The sequence below is a fragment of the Ilyonectria robusta genome (genome assembly GCF_021365365.1).
Source record: "Ilyonectria robusta strain PMI_751 chromosome Unknown BGZ61scaffold_8, whole genome shotgun sequence".
NCBI classification, from domain to species: domain Eukaryota; kingdom Fungi; phylum Ascomycota; class Sordariomycetes; order Hypocreales; family Nectriaceae; genus Ilyonectria; species Ilyonectria robusta.
Genome location: NW_025764442.1, coordinates 660,248 through 678,587, shown reverse-complemented (window position 1 = coordinate 678,587; position 18,340 = coordinate 660,248). Strand labels below are relative to the sequence as shown.

At 57.2% G+C, this 18,340-nt stretch overlaps 7 protein-coding genes across 7 annotated transcripts; 4 read left to right on the top strand and 3 right to left on the bottom strand.

The window, feature by feature from the left end:
* The first annotated feature begins 74 nt into the window (after positions 1–74).
* On the top strand, positions 75–2,514 carry BGZ61DRAFT_517068 (uncharacterized protein). The gene is made up of 4 exons (XM_046252318.1): positions 75–455; positions 525–658; positions 716–1,788; positions 1,842–2,514. The coding sequence occupies exons 1-4, from the start codon at positions 410–412 to the stop codon at positions 2,221–2,223; spliced, it is 1,635 nt and encodes a 544-aa protein (XP_046105294.1). The 5' UTR covers positions 75–409; the 3' UTR covers positions 2,224–2,514.
* Positions 2,474–3,641, bottom strand: BGZ61DRAFT_350558 (uncharacterized protein; the record flags this gene model as incomplete). The annotated part of the gene is made up of 2 exons (XM_046240243.1): positions 2,474–3,521; positions 3,622–3,641. The coding sequence occupies 2 exons, from the start codon at positions 3,639–3,641 to the stop codon at positions 2,474–2,476; spliced, it is 1,068 nt and encodes a 355-aa protein (XP_046105293.1).
* A 678-nt stretch (positions 3,642–4,319) lies between these two features.
* On the bottom strand, positions 4,320–5,345 carry BGZ61DRAFT_449850 (CHD5-like protein-domain-containing protein). Its single transcript, XM_046245660.1, has 3 exons — positions 5,057–5,345; positions 4,822–5,008; positions 4,320–4,756 (listed from the first exon to the last, which is right to left on the bottom strand). Exons 1-3 carry the CDS (start codon positions 5,141–5,143, stop codon positions 4,386–4,388), a joined length of 645 nt encoding a protein of 214 aa, XP_046105292.1. The 5' UTR covers positions 5,144–5,345; the 3' UTR covers positions 4,320–4,385.
* On the top strand, positions 5,102–6,596 carry BGZ61DRAFT_220436 (uncharacterized protein). The gene has a single exon (XM_046238101.1). The coding sequence runs from the start codon at positions 5,434–5,436 to the stop codon at positions 6,463–6,465; it is 1,032 nt and encodes a 343-aa protein (XP_046105291.1). The 5' UTR covers positions 5,102–5,433; the 3' UTR covers positions 6,466–6,596.
* A 1,064-nt stretch (positions 6,597–7,660) lies between these two features.
* On the bottom strand, positions 7,661–10,454 carry BGZ61DRAFT_576022 (uncharacterized protein). The gene is made up of 5 exons (XM_046256211.1): positions 9,814–10,454; positions 9,403–9,705; positions 8,969–9,343; positions 8,623–8,699; positions 7,661–8,576 (listed from the first exon to the last, which is right to left on the bottom strand). The coding sequence occupies exons 1-5, from the start codon at positions 10,096–10,098 to the stop codon at positions 8,138–8,140; spliced, it is 1,479 nt and encodes a 492-aa protein (XP_046105290.1). The 5' UTR covers positions 10,099–10,454; the 3' UTR covers positions 7,661–8,137.
* Positions 10,455–10,655: 201 nt separating this feature from the next.
* Positions 10,656–12,386, top strand: BGZ61DRAFT_493296 (aspartic peptidase domain-containing protein; the record flags this gene model as incomplete). The annotated part of the gene is made up of 3 exons (XM_046250633.1): positions 10,656–10,841; positions 10,904–11,999; positions 12,055–12,386. 3 exons carry the CDS (start codon positions 10,656–10,658, stop codon positions 12,384–12,386), a joined length of 1,614 nt encoding a protein of 537 aa, XP_046105289.1.
* A 2,907-nt stretch (positions 12,387–15,293) lies between these two features.
* BGZ61DRAFT_350625 (transmembrane amino acid transporter protein-domain-containing protein) lies at positions 15,294–17,370 on the top strand (the record flags this gene model as incomplete). Its single annotated transcript, XM_046240251.1, has 3 exons — positions 15,294–16,199; positions 16,362–16,524; positions 16,613–17,370. 3 exons carry the CDS (start codon positions 15,294–15,296, stop codon positions 17,368–17,370), a joined length of 1,827 nt encoding a protein of 608 aa, XP_046105288.1.
* Between the last annotated feature and the right edge of the window lie 970 nt (positions 17,371–18,340).

Here is an 18,340-nt window from a genome sequence, read left to right as displayed (position 1 = left end):
CCATGTCACTCCTGCAAGCAACCACATCAGCATGATTGTAGACACATGTCATGTAAATTTACAGGGCTCATTCACAGACACTCCTCGATTATTCATGTCGTTTTTAATTGAGGGTGATGTTTAAATAGAAACAGAGGGCAACCCAGCGCAATCATACTAGACACCCATTCCCAAGCCGACCGGACGTTGCGGTGCCGACCGACCCCGACGGCGTTGAGCAAACGCCCTAGAGCCACTGGAGCTCGCTAAATTCCACCGTCTAGCAGCCTCCGTTTCTCTAACCCCAGCTGACGTGGTGGACTCTCGACGCTCGCTCGCAACCTCCCAACGCCGACGCGCGCAACGCAACGCTCGAATCCGGAACCGCTGCGGACGCTGATGCTGCCGCCTGGCGCTTCGCTCTCTCACAATGTCTTCCACGGCTGCGGCGGACCCGATCCAGGCGTCGAATTCAGGTGCGTAGACCCCCCGCTCCCTGCAATTGGCAGCTGAGAACGTGTCCTGATGGGTGTATGCGTGCGCAGGGTCGTCCAAGAAGAAGAACAATAAGAAGAAGAAGAACGCAAACAAGAACAAGGACTCCGCTGCGGCTGGTAATGGAGATGCCAGGCAGGAGGCTGAAAACATCGACGATGAGCCCGAATCGCCCACGCAGCCGGTGCGTGTCCATAACATCCCTAATATCCATCTACGCGCGCTGACAACGAGGCCCCAGGACTCACCCGTCGAAAGCGAGCACCCCGCCGCTGAGAGTAATGGACATGCAGTAGAACCGAAGAGCAACGGGCTCCCTGCCCCGACGACCGATGGCGAAAAGACCGACGACTCAGACACATCCGCGAAGCTTGAGGCCATGGGCAAGGAGCGAGAGGCTCTGCGGGCCGAGGTCGAGCAGCTACGGAAGCAGCTTGAGAGCATCCAAGAGTCCCACGGCAGCGAGGTCACGCAACTCCAGTCGGATCTCGAGGAGAGCAACGCCGCCAAGGAGAATGCAGAGGAGCAGTACCAGAACCTCCTCGGGCGAGTAGAGAAGATCAAGGAGACCCTCAGCGACAGGCTACGGCGAGACAAGGCGGAGCTGGAGGAGGCCAAGGAGCGGGTGGAGGAGCTGGAGGCTCAGAACGAGGAGCTCCAGAATGCGGCCATGTCATCCGGAGACGACGTCAGCAAACTCAAGGAGGACCTACAAGATGCGACGCGGGAACTCAACACCCTCAGAAGCCGCAACAACCTGTCGGCACAGAACTGGGGTAAGGAGAAGGATGAGCTCGCGCGGACGGTCCAGCACCTGAAGGAAGAGATGGAGACGACGGCCAACGCCATGGGCGAGTGGGAGGTCATCGCGATGGAGGAGCGCTCCATCAAGGAGACGCTGAGCGACAAGGTCTTGGAGCTGGAGGAGCAAGTGTTCGCCCTGAGGCAGGGTTATGAGAGCGCGACCGCCGAGCGGGACAGCCAGAACACGCTCATCGACAACCTCCAGAACGCCCTGCGCGAGATCCAGGACGCCCGCAAGAAAGAGCTGCGCGAGATGGTCGAGACGACCGAGGAGCAGGTCCAGGGTCTGAAGAAGCTGGTGCAGGACGCCGACGCCCGCGCGGCCGAGGCCGAGGCGGCCAAATCGTCTCTAACTACGGAGCTCGAGCGGACGGCGCCGTTTGAGAAGGAGGTCAAAGAGAAGAACCTCCTGATCGGAAAGCTGAGGCATGAGGCCATCGTCTTGAACGACCACCTCACCAAAGCGCTCCGATACCTCAAGAAGACGAAGCCCGAAGACAACGTAGACAGGTTAGTCATTCTCCCTGCGTCAGCTTCACACGTCGCCTGCTAACTTTACCCAGGCAAATCGTCACCAATCACCTCCTCCACTTCCTCACCCTCGACCGCGGCGACGTCAAGCGCTTCCAGGTCCTCCAGATCATGGCCGGCTACCTCAACTGGACCGACGAGCAACGCGAGCAAGCCGGGCTCGCGCGACCAGGCACCTCAACCAACAGCCTCCGTCTGCCCATGTCGCCCTTCCACCGCACACCAAGCTCGCCGTCCCTCAACACCGACGTCTTCTCCGAGCCCACCTCGGCCAAGGACAGGGAGTCCCTCGCGGACCTGTGGGCCAACTTCCTCGAGCGCAGCGCACAGGAGGGCGCCGGAGAGGCGGCGTCGAGAAAGGGGAGCACTGCTAGCGTAATCACCGGCCCTCCGAGGCCGGATTCTAGGCATTAATGTTGAATGAGCGTTGGTTTCGGTTCTAAAGACTATGTAAAGTCGCAGTCGCAGCGGGTATAGGAATGTCCGAGCTTGGTTTCAAAGGTGGAAGCACTAGCGACGGTTGATGGACGTTCTGATGGTTCTTGAAAAAAGACTACGTCTGCAAGAGGAGTGGCAAGACGATTAAACTATTGATGGGCACGGGAATTCTTTGTACGAATAGGTTATCTTGACGATTGGGATAGCTACGGGGGGCACTACTACACTAACTACCATCAGCCGACGCCGGCTGCAATGGCTGTAACACATTCTGCGCATACGAATCTGCGTCCCTCGTGATGGTCTGGATGTCGATGCGGTTACCCAGCGCATCGTTGACGCCTTCTATCACCTCGCGCTCCTCCATAATCTCAGACATGAGGCGCACCTCGTGGGCCCAGTACGCTTGGCTGCGCGAGCGCAGGTCCTCGTCCCGCAGCGCCGTGTTCTTAACGATGCCCAGGGCGCTCAGCTTGCTGCGGACGAGCAGCAGGGTGCGGTTGGCCATGTCGACGCGCTGCGCGACGGAGGGCGGCTCGACAAAGGCCCGGTTGGTCGACGACAGGTAGAGCAACCAGGCGAGCACGGCGTCCAGGGCGGCGACGGCGAGGAGGCGGTAGACACGCAGATCCCAGAAGAAGAAGTCGATGTCTGGGAGCCGCAGGGCGCGGGCATTGGCCTGGTAGTTGTAGGAGCTGACGAGCCAGACGTCCAGGGCGGCAATGACGCAGGCGCCGATGGTCGCAAGGGAGCGCCACTGCCCGCCATGACGGCCGGTCAGCGAGGACGATGTGACGACGGCGATGACGACGAGATTTGCAATGTGCGGCCACAGCAGCGCCGGGAGTGCATAGTAGAAGTAGCTCTTGGGCTCATCGGCGGAGCAGAACGGACACCGGGCGACCACCTCGGGGCCAAACTGGAAGTACAGCAGGCGGCTCTCGAGGTTGACGAAGCGGGCGCGCAGGCGCTCGTCGACGAGGGTCAAGATATTGTGCGGCCGGCCGGCGGCGACGCGGTTGAAGAGCACGTCGACGGGGATCTGCAGGCGGCTCTGGGTGGCGAGGAAGAGGTTCTCGGGCGCGAAGACGGGCAGCGTCTTGACGAGGCAGGCCAGCGCCAGGCCACCGAGGAGGGCCAGCGCGAGGCGGATGGGCGGCGGGACGGGCTGGATGGGCGCGCTGCGGGCGGCCGAGGCGGCGCGCAGCGAGCGGTAGTACGAGATGGCCTTGGGGAGCAGCACGGGGCCGAAGAAGAGCACGAGCGAGCGGATGCTGTTGGCGATGCGGCGGGACGGGTTAGCACAAGGTTCGCGGTGTAAGTTGCGGACGGCGCAGGGGTCATGGGCGCCGGCTGCCGGCAGGAGGAACTTACGAGTCCCAGGGGATGGCCATGATGACGACGCCAAAGCGGTTGTGAATGAGTGAGTCGTCGTGATTTTCAGAGGTCCGTCGTCCGTCGTCCGTCGAGGTGGACACGGTTGTAAGTTGAATCCCACGAGGCTGACAACGCAGCATTTAATACCGTCACCGCTGGCCACCTACGGAGGAATCAAGGCACGTAGCGCGCTAAGAACAAGGCTGCCAGCGCCGGGAGAAAGTGGGGTCGCGACGCAAGTGGGGCCGAGGGCTTCTCTTTTCTTTCTTCGCCAGCTGCGAAATTTCTCTTCTCTTTTGTTCTTCTTCACTTCATTCCTTTCGACAGCAGCCGTCGAGGATCAACATTCCACCACACGCCAGCCTCTTCTTCTCTCTTCTACACATTCTACTTATTTGCTGCCTTGGCCATGTATCGCCAGCTCTACAGCATAGCAAATCACAATGGTTTTCCCTCTGTCCCGCCTTCTCTCCGCCGCCCGTGATGTCTCTCAGCTGGCACTTTCGAAGCTTTTCCGATTCTTCTCTCTATGGTCGCAAAAGTCAAAAAGCATGCCTAGATCAATCCCCAAATACCCTGCCAAGGGTTATTCTCTGTCGTGTTACAAAGTCTCAGCATCAGCAATGAAGAACTTTGCGTCAAATTTTTCAACGAGATACACTCCCTCATCACACCTCGTAGACTGCTTTGTAATTGGTCTGGTCAAGCAATTTTCCATTCCATGCGGATGCCTACGTATCTGCTATGTACATGATGCCCATCTATAATTCCTTCTTTTCTGTGGAAGTAGCGCCGCCGCTCTTCTTCTCGGCCGCGGGCTTGGCTGCAAGAGGAACCTCCTTCTGCTTCGAGCTCATTGCCAGGCCGATGATGCCCATGATCAGGTCGCTGAACAAGGCAATGACGCCAGTGCATGCCAACTGCCATGAAGCAATGCTGACGCTGCCGATGGGCGCGCGGGGGAACGACAGGATCCATTCGGCGTAGTAGGGGAACCAGCCGTGCGGCAGCCAGAACATGGGCTCCGTGGCGTACCAGAACGGCAGGAAATATTGCGGTGCTCGGGTCAGCACCAGTCGGACTCCCGTCAGGTAGGTGTCGAACTTGGATCGCGCGGCTTCCGTGCTCTTCTCTATGCGGGGACATGTGTCAGTCTTTGTCCACCTCAACATGCGTATGTTCAGTATTCCCACGTACTCTTGTTCTCCAGCTGTTCCAGCAGCTTATCATGCTGCCGGCGCAGCTTTGCCCACCTTGCAAATTCGTCCTGGCTGCTCGTGGCGTTGAGGTCCCGGCGGACCTTGAGGTAGTCGGCCTGGAGCTTGCGCTGTTCGCCGGCAGCCTTCGAGGTCGGGACGGGGAGGAAGTTGATCAGCGTCCATAGCTGTAGGAAGTTAGCAGAGCGCATATCGAGGCAGAGCCGGGACAGTACCAGGTTGTTGATGGCGGTAGCTCCGATGGCGTTGATGACATTGACCACCACCTCGACGACAAAGATGGCGACGAGAAGGGAGGGCATTTCGGCGGTGGGGATCGTTGACGGAGATGCTAGGAAATAAATTGCCAGCTACTATCGCATTGCGCGGGGATTTCGGAGATCGCGAGGCTGCAGTGTGCTCGTGTGGTGCTGGTGGTGATTTTGGTGGTTTGCCAACGTGGTCTGGCCATGTCATGCCCCGACAGATTGCATGGCCCCAGCTCCGCCTTGTCAACCCCTCCAGAGTACGATCTAGGCTACCCTATACCGTTCATTTTCATCCTCTACGCAACTCAATCAGCTCATTTATTGCTCACCCATAAGGAAAAGATATGTCTAGAGCACTCGACAAAGACGTCAGGGAAGCTCTTAAAAATGGAGATCATCAGGCAGTATTTGACGAAATCTCCACTGTCCTGACACATTCGTCTGCTGAGCTACTTGAAATTGAGATGCTTGGTATGAGCCACATTTTCGATCCTACCACAACCATACTCCAAGATGGCAATGCCATTGCTGTCCCTAAGCTGCGACTAGTACAAGCGTTCATTATCGCACGTCAAATATTTCTAGCCCATGTCCGAGGCAAGCGAAGGGGATCAGACGATGCGATATTGAGAGCAACTGCCGTCATCCTACTGATGGACCCAGAATATCTGACTGCCGCCAACGTCAGGAAGAGCCTCCTGCAAAAGATGATGCAAGACGGGGATGATGCAACGAAAAGTCTACAGAACGAGAAGCACTTCGTGGATAGCCTACTCACAAGTCGCCTACATCGCCACACCAAATCCCCAACACTGTGGAATCACCGTCGTTGGTTGATGGACCAGTTCAAGACAGGAGGAGTTGAAGTAACCGCCGAGGATGACATCAAGACAATTATCACCACATCAGGGGAACGACATCCCCGCAACTACTACGCTTGGTGCCATGCTCGATATCTTATCAACACCTTCATCTTCCCGTCGCTCGCACACGAGCAGGCACTATCACGGACAATCACGACGATCAAGCAATGGTCTTTTGGACACCACGACGATATCTCAGGCTGGCAATTCCTCCTGTTCCTGCTCCAGAAGCAGCAGACGGAGGCGCAGCCGACGTTCCGCAAGACACTGCAGCTCGCCGAGTCATTTAAGTGGCGCAACGAATCAGTCTGGTACTTTCTTCGATACGTCGTGGCCTCGACACATCTCACCGATGACGACCGAGAGGAGTTCACGCGAGTACGGACGGCGCTCTGGGAGACAGCTGCGAAAGATAGCCAGGAGAGGCACACGCTAGAGGCCGTGCAAACTTGGCTCTCTCATCAGGACCAGGGAGTCAGCGCTGGTGACCGGAATGCGGTCGTCAGCGGATAACTGAGACTGACTCTAGTATTCATATCCCCGCGTGCTCGGGGATAAGACACCACGGGGAGCTCTGCCACAAGACTCAAGCCCATATTTAGAAGTGAGGCGTAGCATCTGTCGGTGAGGAATGCCAATGGCTTACAAGGGCCCTCGGCGCCAATCTCATATAAATTAAAATGAAGATCTCCCAACGCCCGTGGAGCGCACTGAATACCTACAACACGTGCGGCCCCGAAGCCCCCCTTTTGGACATCCTACGGCTACATAGTTAAATGGCCGGTAGCCGGAGGAAGATTCCTTATCTAAATGACGACGAACAGGTAGCTTTGGTTCCAGAAATTGGGCGGCGATTCGGGTATGGCTGGCGTGGCGGGTTGATCAACGGGCTAGCGAGATGGTGCTGCACTGAACCGAAACTACGCAGTGGGCGTTGAGATCGGCGGCAAACGGCGGTTTCTGAATCTGGGGTTGCGTATGCTTTTTCGTCAGTTTTTTAATGTGATCCGCAGTGGGTTGAGTCAATTCTTTGTCTGAGACGAACGGCCTGCTAATGCGAGGGAAGTAAGTGTTCAGGAGGCGCAGGATGAGATGGATCGTGGTCTAGAAACCCAATGCAAATGTCTCGAATCTCCATGAGAGATATGGGCTTATGCTTCCCTTGTCAAGCTAATTGGCGTGGCTACCGCCTCGTCTCAGGTACTACGACCAATGTAGAAGAGCTGCCAACGGACCGAGTTCCAGAGACAGGCTTAATTAATTGCTCTTCGCTGCGTCGTCTGTAAGGCTGCGAGCAATCATGAAACCGAGAAGTGCCCACTGCCAATTGGCGCTTGTCTTTGATTATTGATCCTCCGATATATTAACGCTGATCCAATGTCACCAGGCATCGCCCCTCTTGTCCAAATCGGTCCTGACCTGCCCGGCCGGTCGTCTCCTTTCGTCTCCTCCCCTCCCCCTCATTTCATACGAAGGAGTTTGGCGGGTGTATGCCGAACGTCATGGCAGGGTCGCGATCGACAGGGTTTTCTCTCTTGACCGCCGCTGACACCTTGTTCAGCCTCCGACGGTTCGTGTTTGGGGGTGCCCGAAACTGCAAATTCGTGGGTTAGCCTTTGCTTTTATGCTTGCCACCTTATCACGCCGCAGCTCGATCCGCAGCTCCGGGAGCTCCTTGACCAGTCAACGACTGGGGATCTCAGACGTAGCGTCTGTCTGTCGTACATGCCGACAGGCACGATGAACCACCCGTGATATGCTAGTTACAGGTCGCATTTGCGGCAGACTCGAGTGAATCGGGACCCTGATCTGATCATCCCATGTCGTCTCGTCTCACCTCAGGCCAGCGGCCAGGGCGGATGGCAAAGGGGGCCACCGCACCGTCGCATTGAGCCGATCAAAGCAACCGACGGCCTCAAGCTGGCCCGGGCACTGCGGGATCCGAATTGGGGTCGCGATACGACAGCATCACGTACCAAAATACCAGAACCATAAAAGGCGGAGCCCTGGAAGCCCTGGAAGCCCGGAGGATGAGCTTGCGGGTTTTACGGGCGTTGAGGATACCGTAGTGTCGCGCCATGCTCTGGGAAATCTGACAACGGGACTTTGGACGCAAATTTGATGGTTGGATATGAGCCGTCAGCACTTCGCATGGTGGCGTTCTCGCCCAGCCCATCTACACGTATCAAAGGCCATGACTGGATCGCTCATCGATACATTGGATAAGCTGCGTGGGTTTCCAGTGGGAGCCATGGACGAGAGACCTGGCCGCCAATGGCCTGCGCGAGGCCGGGATGTCGCTGAGACAGGGATTGGCCAGCCCGCTAGCCATGAAGCCCGATCGTCCCTTTCGGCTGCTCGCTGCTTCTCGTCGACGGAGCGGCGAGTAGGTGAATGGCATTGGGTTTAGCACGGGTGGGCCGCGGGCATGGTGCCAGGGGTTGAGCTGCAGGGGGAGCCCAAGGGCTTGTGAGCTTCCCCATTGCGTTATCCCCGCTGGAGCGTCACTGTGGAGCGGCCTTGGCCTCGTGGTGGGAGCAGACGAGGGCCTCTCTGGGGGCCGGCTGGAGTGGTGATGGTTGGTGATGGAGGTACTTCGTAGGATGTATGCCCAGACGCTTGCTCTGATTATTATTTCATTGAGCAGGTACTGTGACACAGCAGACTCACAGCTGGCGATCGGCCATGCCAGGTACGATGAAAGGCACAGTCGAGCGGGCATTTGTCTGCTCCAGTAGTACCCCGTGCTTGCTTGCGTATCACATCAGGGGGAGTGACAGATGCATTGTCTGTGGCGGCTCAACAAAGCATGTCCCTCCACATAGATGACCTCTCATATCCACCATGACACTTTGAAAAAAGTCCGATGGTGGGAGGCTGAAACTTGGATAGGAGCAGACAAAGGGCAACAGCAATAGCACCAGCAGAAGAGACGATTTTTCGGCCGATACTGCCGCACGCGCCATACTTTGAACAGCCCCATGTCACGTCCTCGGTCCTCCAGTCGGCGGCGCACCGTAAACTCGCTCCATCCACCATCATGACAAGGGCGCTCCAGGGACTCCCAGGCCAAGGGGGCCCCCAGTCGACCACCCAAGGGGCCTCGACTCTCATGGCCGCAAGCAGCTAGCGACCAGCCCGAGCCAGCTCGAAGCACGAGCGGCGGGCGGCGCACCCCTGCGCGAGAGATGAACATGCGGTGGGCTCGTCCATTCACGGCCGGTGATGGGCAGAGCGGCCCCCTGGCGATACTCCAGATAAACCCATTAGCCCCCCGGAGCGGCGGCGGGTCAGAGGGATAACGGGCGGGCTGGTTGCGGCGTCTGGCGAGTCTGTGCATGGCGGCTGTCTCTTGTGCCTCCTCTTGACCTCTGACTGACAGATAGACTGACTGGCATGCATACTGCAGTGCTCCAACGCAAGCCATGATGGAGCCCGTGGGGCCTCTACCCCTGAGCCTCTCGGTCTCGTGTCACCGTGGTTGACTTGTCGCCCATCTCGCCGTGCTTGTGTCTCGCAAGTCATGCTCTCCCTGCGTACGCCCCCCAAAGGCCCAGGAATCCAGGCTTTCAGGGCACCGTCCATCGCCAACCGGCAATCGTCATGGGCGGCCATGGCACTGACGCCACCAGGACGCTTCCCCCAAGGGCCCCCTGGTCTGGTGGTAGCTCCAGCACCAGCTCCAGCCGTTCTGGGCTGGACGGTTGACCGGGATTGTAGCGCGCCTTGGTACATACGCAGTAGCGCAGCGGACTGGACGATTTGCAGCAATCTGGAGTGAGTGCTCCGTACCTAGATTTGGCGGCTGGCTGTCTCGCAACCGTTCTCGCAGCTGGTCACAGGTGGTGGTCGTAGTGGTACCCTTGTGTAAGTAGAGCCGGGTCCCTTTACACCCACACCACTCTTCTCCTCGCTCACCACCACCTCCTCCTCTTCTTCACATTCATCCTCTCTCTCCCGAAACCCCCCCTCTTTTCTTCTCCTCTTTCTCCTCATTCTCTGCATATTCGCCACCTCCTCTGCGTGTCTCGTTTCGTCTGCTAGCATCATTGCATCTCTTTGTTTTTCTTGCTGCTTGTTTCTTTTCCCTCGCCTTTCCAGCCCCTCTCCACATCGCGCCCGCGCCCTCGCCCTCGTCCCGACCATCCCGGTCCCTCGTTCGGCCTCTCGATCCCTGACCGTGGCCTACCTGTCTGTCTATTCGGAGGTGCAGGTGCATTCTTAAAACAGGACGCCCAGCCCAGCCCAGCCCGCGACCGTCCGCATTCGCCGCGCTTGTTGTTGCTTGTGCTGTCCACATACGCTGTCCACCTACGCTTTTGCTTCGCTTGCTGTCTTGTCTGTTTGCATCTACTCGGCATCCACTTGTGTCGTGTCGTGTCGTGTCTCCTTGTTCCTCCAGGGCGATGCCGGCCTTATAATCTCTAATCCATAATCCACCGCGCCCGTCGCTTGTGCGATCGAGGTTTTTGTCTCTTGACTCGCCTCGCCTTCTCTGACTCGCCTCGTCTCCTCCTTTGTTTGGATCTCCATCGACGGGCCCGCACTAAAACAATCCGAGACGGGTTGACTTCACCAGCTTGCGTCACCACCGGCCGTTTCGACTTGTCCTTCCAGTGGTCCACTGGTATATAATCAACCTGGATCCGCCGAGGAACCTGGTTGTTGAGGACGTTTGATCCTCCTCACCTCGCCAATACAATATGCGTCCAGCCGTTCTGTTAGCACACCTGGCACTATGGGCCTCATCGACACACGCCTTCTTCCCGTACGCTCCGAAGTGGCGTGAGGAAGCCGAGAATGAGAAGCGTTCACACTTACCTGGTGACAACCGGAGGAGCATTGATGGAAAGGACCTGCGTTTCAATATTAAACAGAGGACCGCTCAGGTTAGTTGCACAACAGGTCCACCAACATTCTGATCCTTGCATTAACCCAATTGATCCTACAGCCCAGCCGATCAGTATCCGAGAGAGCATACCAAGAGGCAGCTCGATTAGCAACCAAGTATGCTAGACGACACCTCCCGAACGCTCCTGGCGACAATTCCCTAGTGAAGCGGAACAATGTGTACGAGGTCATGCAGGCTGACGATCCCGACGGCAAATTGAGTGCTGGGGTTGACCAGGATGGTACCGACTACTCATACTTTGTTGAAGTCGAGATTGGTTCCAAGAAGAAGACGATGTATATGCTCATCGACACAGGCGCTGGTTCGAGTTGGGTCATGGGCTCAGACTGCGGTAGCGATGCTTGCTCCATGCACAACTTGTTCGGACCCAGCGACTCGGATTCTCTCAAAACGTCCACCGAAGCCTTCTCTATTGCCTACGGATCCGGCAAGGTCAGCGGCAAGCTGGCCACGGACACGTTCAATCTGGCAGGAATGAGCTTCCAGTACCAATTTGGCCTCGCCACGACCACATCGGACCAGTTCGTCCAGTTCGCCTTTGACGGCATCCTGGGTCTTTCCCTCAACACTGGCGCCAACGAGAACTTCCTCGACACCGTGGCTGCGTCCAACGACATCCCCAAGAACATCTTCTGCGTTGCCCTCAACCGAGCCTCTGACGGCACAAACAAGGGCGAGATTAGCTTTGGCAGCACCAACAAGGACAAATTTACCGGCGACATCACTTACACTTCTCTCGAAGAAGGTGACGACTGGTCTATCAAGTTGGATGATATGTCTTACGACGGAACCGGAGCCGGCGTTGGTGGACTTCCTAGCTACATCGATACCGGTACCTCGTTCATCTTTGGCCCTGGCGATTCCGTTACGAGCCTCCACAGCCTCATTCCGGGAGCTTATAGCTCGGACAACACCACCTGGACTGTCCCTTGTGACAGTGACAAGAACCTAACCATTGGCTTCTCTGGTGTCAACTACGTCATCTCCCCCAAGGATTGGATCTCACCCAAGAGCAAATCGGGAACTTGTACCAGCAACATCTACGGCCATGAAGTCGTCAAGGGAGCCTGGCTTCTTGGAGACACCTTTATCAAGAACGTCTACGCCGTCTTTGACAAGGACGAGCGACGTATCGGTATGTCAAAGCCGGCCCAAGAATCTACCTGAAGCAATTACTAACTGGATAACAGGCTTTGCCAAGAGCTCCATTACAGACAGCTCCAGCAGCGAGACGTCTTCGTCTTCGTCGAGCTCTTCTGGCCAGGCGACCAAGACGACGTTTCACGCTGAAAGCACACAAAGCACTCATGTGAGCGTGCTCCCTGACACCACAGCATCCGCAAAGGCAGACCTAGGCCTTGGCAAAGAAACAGTCGCCACTGACACTGCTACCGCCGAGCAGAGCAAGTCAACCAGCGACACCAAAGACTCCAAAGACTCATCAGCACCCACTGGGCCCCTGACACAGGCCCCCTACGCATTCACTTTCTGTATAGTAACATTATTCGCCCTCTTGGCCTAGATGGGACCAGGCGCGGCACTACACTCTTTTAATACTGCTTTACGCATGCATTTTTTCATCTGAGGAGACGAATACATCATCACCGGCGAAACCCACACTAGATCGACGCACGACGGTGTTCGTGCTTGGACATGTTAGAGAGCCCTGATAGACACGCTTTGTTGGAAGCCGAACTCCGGAGCGAGCAGAGGCTAGGATTGTTGGAACCGGTGGTGCGACGTGGAAGATTACATTGACATATATATGATACCCAATTCAGGGGTTGGTGGAGGACAACGATAGACATGGCCGAGCTGTGAAGAACAAACTCGAGGCCGAAACAGGCCCGAGAAACGAAGCCGTGCCAGATGGTTACACTTTCTACAACAAAGAAGAATGTTTAAACGCACACATTGCGTTAACCATACTTGATTAGATCCTTGCCGTTATGATGAAATGTGATATCAGACTTCCAGAAGGTTAGCTCAGAAGCTAGTATCGGTCCGTTCCGAAGAATGCTCATATTGCCGCCCCGTTATACCTCATCGTTGCACAGCCGAAACCTAACTTGCTCATGTGATGGGCAACTGCTTAGTTCTACCTTGTGTGCCAGGTTGGCTAGAGAGCCTGTGACGTTGCCCTCCGTATTACGTCCGGCATCAGTCACTCTGCAGCAGCAAGTAATAGTCGCCGAGTTGAAGGATAGTCCAAAGACTGTTCCACTGACAATCAAACGTCACCAATCACGACCGCAATCAAACACACAAACCATCGTCATGGGTTCACCATCCGAGCACCTTCCGCCCAACATCTTCGGAGGTGCTACGTATCAAAGCTCCTCTAGAGGCTACCGGGCTGCCTCAAGCTACAACCGTTGGCCATCCCGCAGTGGCGACAGAATGCCACTCCATCTGCATGATCACTCTACCGCCCAGCACAACCCATGCGGACACATCGAGCTGGTACTCCGCGTTTCGGGCCGCCACCTGCTCGTAGTTGAGACGAGGAACAAAGTTACCGTCATGGCGTGGCTTTCTAAGGATACCACGCGACCTACCGGGTGCTATAGTGGGATCTTTCCGGGTACAACACAACCGGCCACGATGTTTTTTTTACTGCTCTCCCGGATCAAGGGTGTGACTTTCTGTGAAATCCATGACAAGTTGGACGATGGACAGATTGGCCAGATCCTGGGGCGATCGACTTCCTCTCCCAGCTACAGGCCCGTCCATGGGAATGTATAGGAGGCTTAGTTCTCGACGACAACTGGGAAACTAAGCTCGGGGCGATGGTTGACAAGACGTTCGGCAAGTTGCGAGCCTAAATTTGTGGCCGGAGGGCGAGACAGTTCCGTCTCTCAACATAATACGACCGCACTCGACATACGTATACGTGAATTCGGCGCAGATCCTCAAGCATGTTGGTCTAATACGCATCCATGAGAAGCTCGCATATATGTGGGACGTGATCCCTCGCCTAGAGACCTTCGTAGCCATCGTCCCTACGCTCGCCAACGAGCTGAACAAGGTCAAACTGCGGCTTGCCCACAGGGACCTGCGCTTTGCCAATCTCATCGTCGAAGTCTCTTCCAGCAAGATCATAGGCGTCCTAGATTGGGAGTTTGCGGGCATCGTGCCGTTCACCAAGTGGAACCGAGGCGGACGTCCGCCAGGACAATGCGGCGTTGGCACACGAGAAGTAACAGCGGATGCGGCTCTTCAACCGGCGTTGCAGGGAGAGGCATGAGCATGCACAAGTGATTGCCTAGTTCGGAGTCTAGGGAAGCAGACGGTCGACACTCGTACGGACTCGTACAAAGAAATTGAATCATGTTCAGTGCCGAATAAAATATCGCTGGCGGTCAGGAAATCCCTGCACCGCTTGAAACTATAGCTATTCGAACTGGCTTTAAGGATTAGATAGTACATTTCGTTGCCAGAGAGAGTGTGACCAATAATTTGATAGAGCATCACACCACAACCCTCAACAGTCCCCCATCTTTTCGCGTTGCGACGTAGCTCAACGCGTGTCTCGGAAGATGGCAACTCCCGATTCCGCGGGACAGGTGGTAATAATAGCGAGACTTGTCTGGCGAGCTGTGGAACAGGCTGCCCCAAAGCATAAGGGGGAGATAATGTTACCTACGTCCAAAGCCCCTGTTTTTCGCGTCACTGTCCAATCAGTTGAGACGCAGTATACCTGGTCATGGCTGGGGATGTTTTCCAGAACAAATAAGGCATCATGGGTGGTGAAGATGGGGAAAAGGGCGTCTGGTGAATGTCTATTCAGGGCTGGATATGGGGGACAAAAGGGGGTGCCACATGCCGGTCAGCTGCATGCCTTTGACATAGGTACAGTACATTTCACGCTACAGCACTGGGAGCTTCAAAGTCTTACACATGTCGAGCTCTTTCAGCTTGGCCTGCTGCTAAAACAGACGGACCCGCGCCCCTGCATAAGTGAGGCCCCATATGATGGCCCCCTTTAGCGCCATCGCCAGCCGCATACTGTACGAAGTACGATACGGAGTACGAAGTACGAGCGCTGAAGACACATCAGCCTCCCCTGGACCCGCGGATTACAGGGTCCCCTTCAGTGAAGCTTCAGAGGCCAAACTCCCACTGTGCCAAGCGTCCGTCCACTGAACCCCCCCGGCGCCCGCCCGCCAATCCCAGGCCTTCCCATCCCACGACCCTCGCTGCGGCTTGCACGGGCTTTGTGCTAACGCTGCCTTATCCGGGGGGCCAAGGAGTGACAACGTAACGCAAAACGCAACGCAACGCAATCAAGCGACTCCCGCATATCGCCCGCGATACCGTCCTTTGCCTCGCAGCCCTCCGCTCGCCTTCTCCCCTTCTCCATTATCCTTCTCTGCTCAACCCGGGGGAAAATGTGCACGCGAGTCCCGGCTGCTGCTCCCCTCCGACAATGACGCAAGCCAGGAACAATGGCGCCGCGAACCCGCACGGCGAGGACCGCGGCCTCCTGAGCTCCCGCCTCGACGACGACGACGACGGCTACTTTGGCATCGGCGATGATGACGACGGCAGCAACGGTAACGGTAACGCCCTGGGCATTCATCCGGCTGCCAAGGGCCCGCCGCCCGCCTACGACGACGCCCACGCGCAACCCCCGAGGACGCCGAACCGAGTCCGCTTCGACCTCACGCCCGAGATCGTCGGCGTCAGCAACAGCGATGGCGCCTTCGCCACGCAGGGCCACCGGCGGTCCATGTCGGACGGCTCCATGGAGATGGAGGAGCCCGCGAGCCCCGGCCGCGCCCACCGCATGCCGCTCCTGACGGACATGGAGGCGCCGAGCGTCGCCCTGGCCAACTCGTTTGGCGACGCCGAGGAGCGTGCCGAGAACGAGCTGCGCCGGCCCAAGTCGGGCCTCAAGTCGGCCTTTATGAACATGGCCAATTCCATCATCGGCGCCGGCATCATCGGCCAGCCCTACGCCATCCGCCAGGCGGGCCTGCTGGCCGGCGTCGCCCTGCTGGTCGGCCTGACCGTCATCGTCGACTGGACCATCTGCCTGATCGTCATCAACAGCAAGCTCAGCGGCACGAGCCACTTCCAGGGCACCGTGGAGCACTGCTTCGGCCGCACGGGGCTCATCGCCATCAGCCTGGCCCAGTGGGTGTTTGCCTTTGGCGGCATGGTTGCGTACGGCGTCATCGTCGGCGACACCATCCCGCACGTCCTGAAGGCCGTGTGGCCCGAGCTACCCGGCGTACCGGTCCTCGGGCTGCTAGCGAACCGACAGGTAGCAATTGCCGTGTTCATCATGGGCATTGGATATCCATTGACGCTGTACCGAGACATTGCAAAGGTGAGGATCGCCAGAACAAAAAGGGGGGGGGCAGTCGAGCAGGGGGGAAGGGATTGTCTCTTTCACAGAGGCAGCTTTTGTCCCTGCGGTTCGAGATGCTCCCGCTCCCGCCCCGCTCTCTTGCGTTAAAAGGAATGGACTAATGGCTTTTTCTTGAAATAGCTGGCCAAGGCGAGCACCTTTGCCCTGATCGGCATGCTGGTCATTGTTGTCGTGGTGCTCATCCAAGGCATCCTCACGCCCTCGTCGCTACGAGGCTCGTTTGGCCACGATGAGCTCCTAATCAACGGCGGCTTCTTCCAGGCGATTGGAGTCATTTCCTTTGGTAAGATTTCCGGTCCTAGTGATATCCCCGACTACAACGGGTGGAGCTAGCCGACGTACGGACATAGAACTCGACTAACAACGAACAGCCTTTGTCTGCCATCACAACTCGCTGCTCATCTACGGATCGCTCAAGACGCCGACCATCGACAACTTCTCGCGGGTGACGCACTACTCGACGGGCATCTCCATGCTGGCATGCCTGATCCTGGCGCTGGGCGGCTTCCTGACCTTTGGTGACAAGACGCTGGGCAACGTGCTCAACAACTTCCCGGCGGACAACACCATGGTCAACATCGCGCGGCTCTGCTTCGGCCTCAACATGCTGACGACGCTGCCGCTCGAGGCGTTTGTGTGCCGCGAGGTGATGCTGACGTACTTTTACCCCGACGAGCCCTTCGACATGAAGCGCCACCTGCTCTTCAGCACCGGGCTGGTCCTGGCCGCCATGGTGCTGAGCCTGGTGACGTGCGACCTGGGCGCCGTGTTCGAGCTCGTGGGCGCGACGAGCGCCGTGGCCATGGCGTACATCCTGCCGCCCATGTGCTACATCAAGCTGACGACGCGCAGCTGGCGGACGTACATGGCGTACGCCGTCGTGGGGTTTGGCTCCATCGTCATGGTGATAAGCGTCGTGCAGGCGGTGCAGAAGATTGTCAGCAGTATGTTTATTCCTCTCCCACGTTGCCCGTTCAGATCCCCCCGTCTCCCCATCTTTGCCCTTGGCATACATGTCCTGTCATCTGCGGATGCGCAGCCGAAATGCCAAGGCGCGCACCTACACTACTTCAGGGCGTGGACTGACACCTCGCGATCAGATAAGGACGGGTCGGCGCAATGTGTATAAAAAAAGAGCCGAAGGCCGACGGATAGACACAGACCCTTGCCGTGACAAGAAACATGTACGATTATATTACAGGGCCCTTGTACCAAAAGAAAGCCCAGCCAGGGTGGGTGGTCAGGCACGATGCATCTTGGCGTCGCTTTGTAAGTCAAGGGCGGCGGCGTGGGCTAAAGACAAGAAGATTAGAGTCTTTACACACATGGGATCACACAAAGACATGGGCCGGAGCTTGGCGTGGAAGTAGATGGGATCTTTGGACTGGATAAAAAAACCCTCTCAGGACTGCGTTTTGGGGTCGTTGCGGATTTGTCGCGGGAGCAGCTTGTATGAACTGTCGATACTACGACTACCTATACAACTGCTGCTGCTACTAGCTAGCGACTTGTTTGCCATTTATAGGCATTTGCCATTTCTTGTATAGACACTTGGACGATTCAGCGTTCCCTCGTCGTTCGTATTCGTCCCCTTTCACCGCTCGATCTCCCCCATCGCGGCACGGCCTGACATGACCTGTTCCTCACCCGACTGTGTGTCCTCCGAGTGGCCCACCGAAGTTACCAGCCGGCGACGTCGCCCCCTCCCAGCGGTTCTCGCGCCGTCGGAGTCTCGCGGTTTCGGAGTCTCTCTCGCGTTGGCTCTGCTCTGCACGCAAGGCACGGCCCGCTGGCTTCTCTTCTACCCATACACGTGTGTGTCACTAGACCTAGCTATGCGGTCCATTTGAGCAAGGCCCTTGGCTGAATCCTTGCCCACCTCTCTCTCTCTCCCGCCTTCAGCGCCGCAGAGTTGGACGTAATGTGGGCTTCCTCTTCCTGACCCCCCCGCGTGACGACGAATCGCAACGGTCGGAAAGCCGCTACGTACTGAAACCCCCGCTTCTGGGTGGTGGTGGTGCGCTCGTGGCCGCCCCGCCGCAGGCTGTAGGGTACGTAAATTGTTCGAGCGAGCGAGCAAGGCGGCGGAGGCGTCTGGG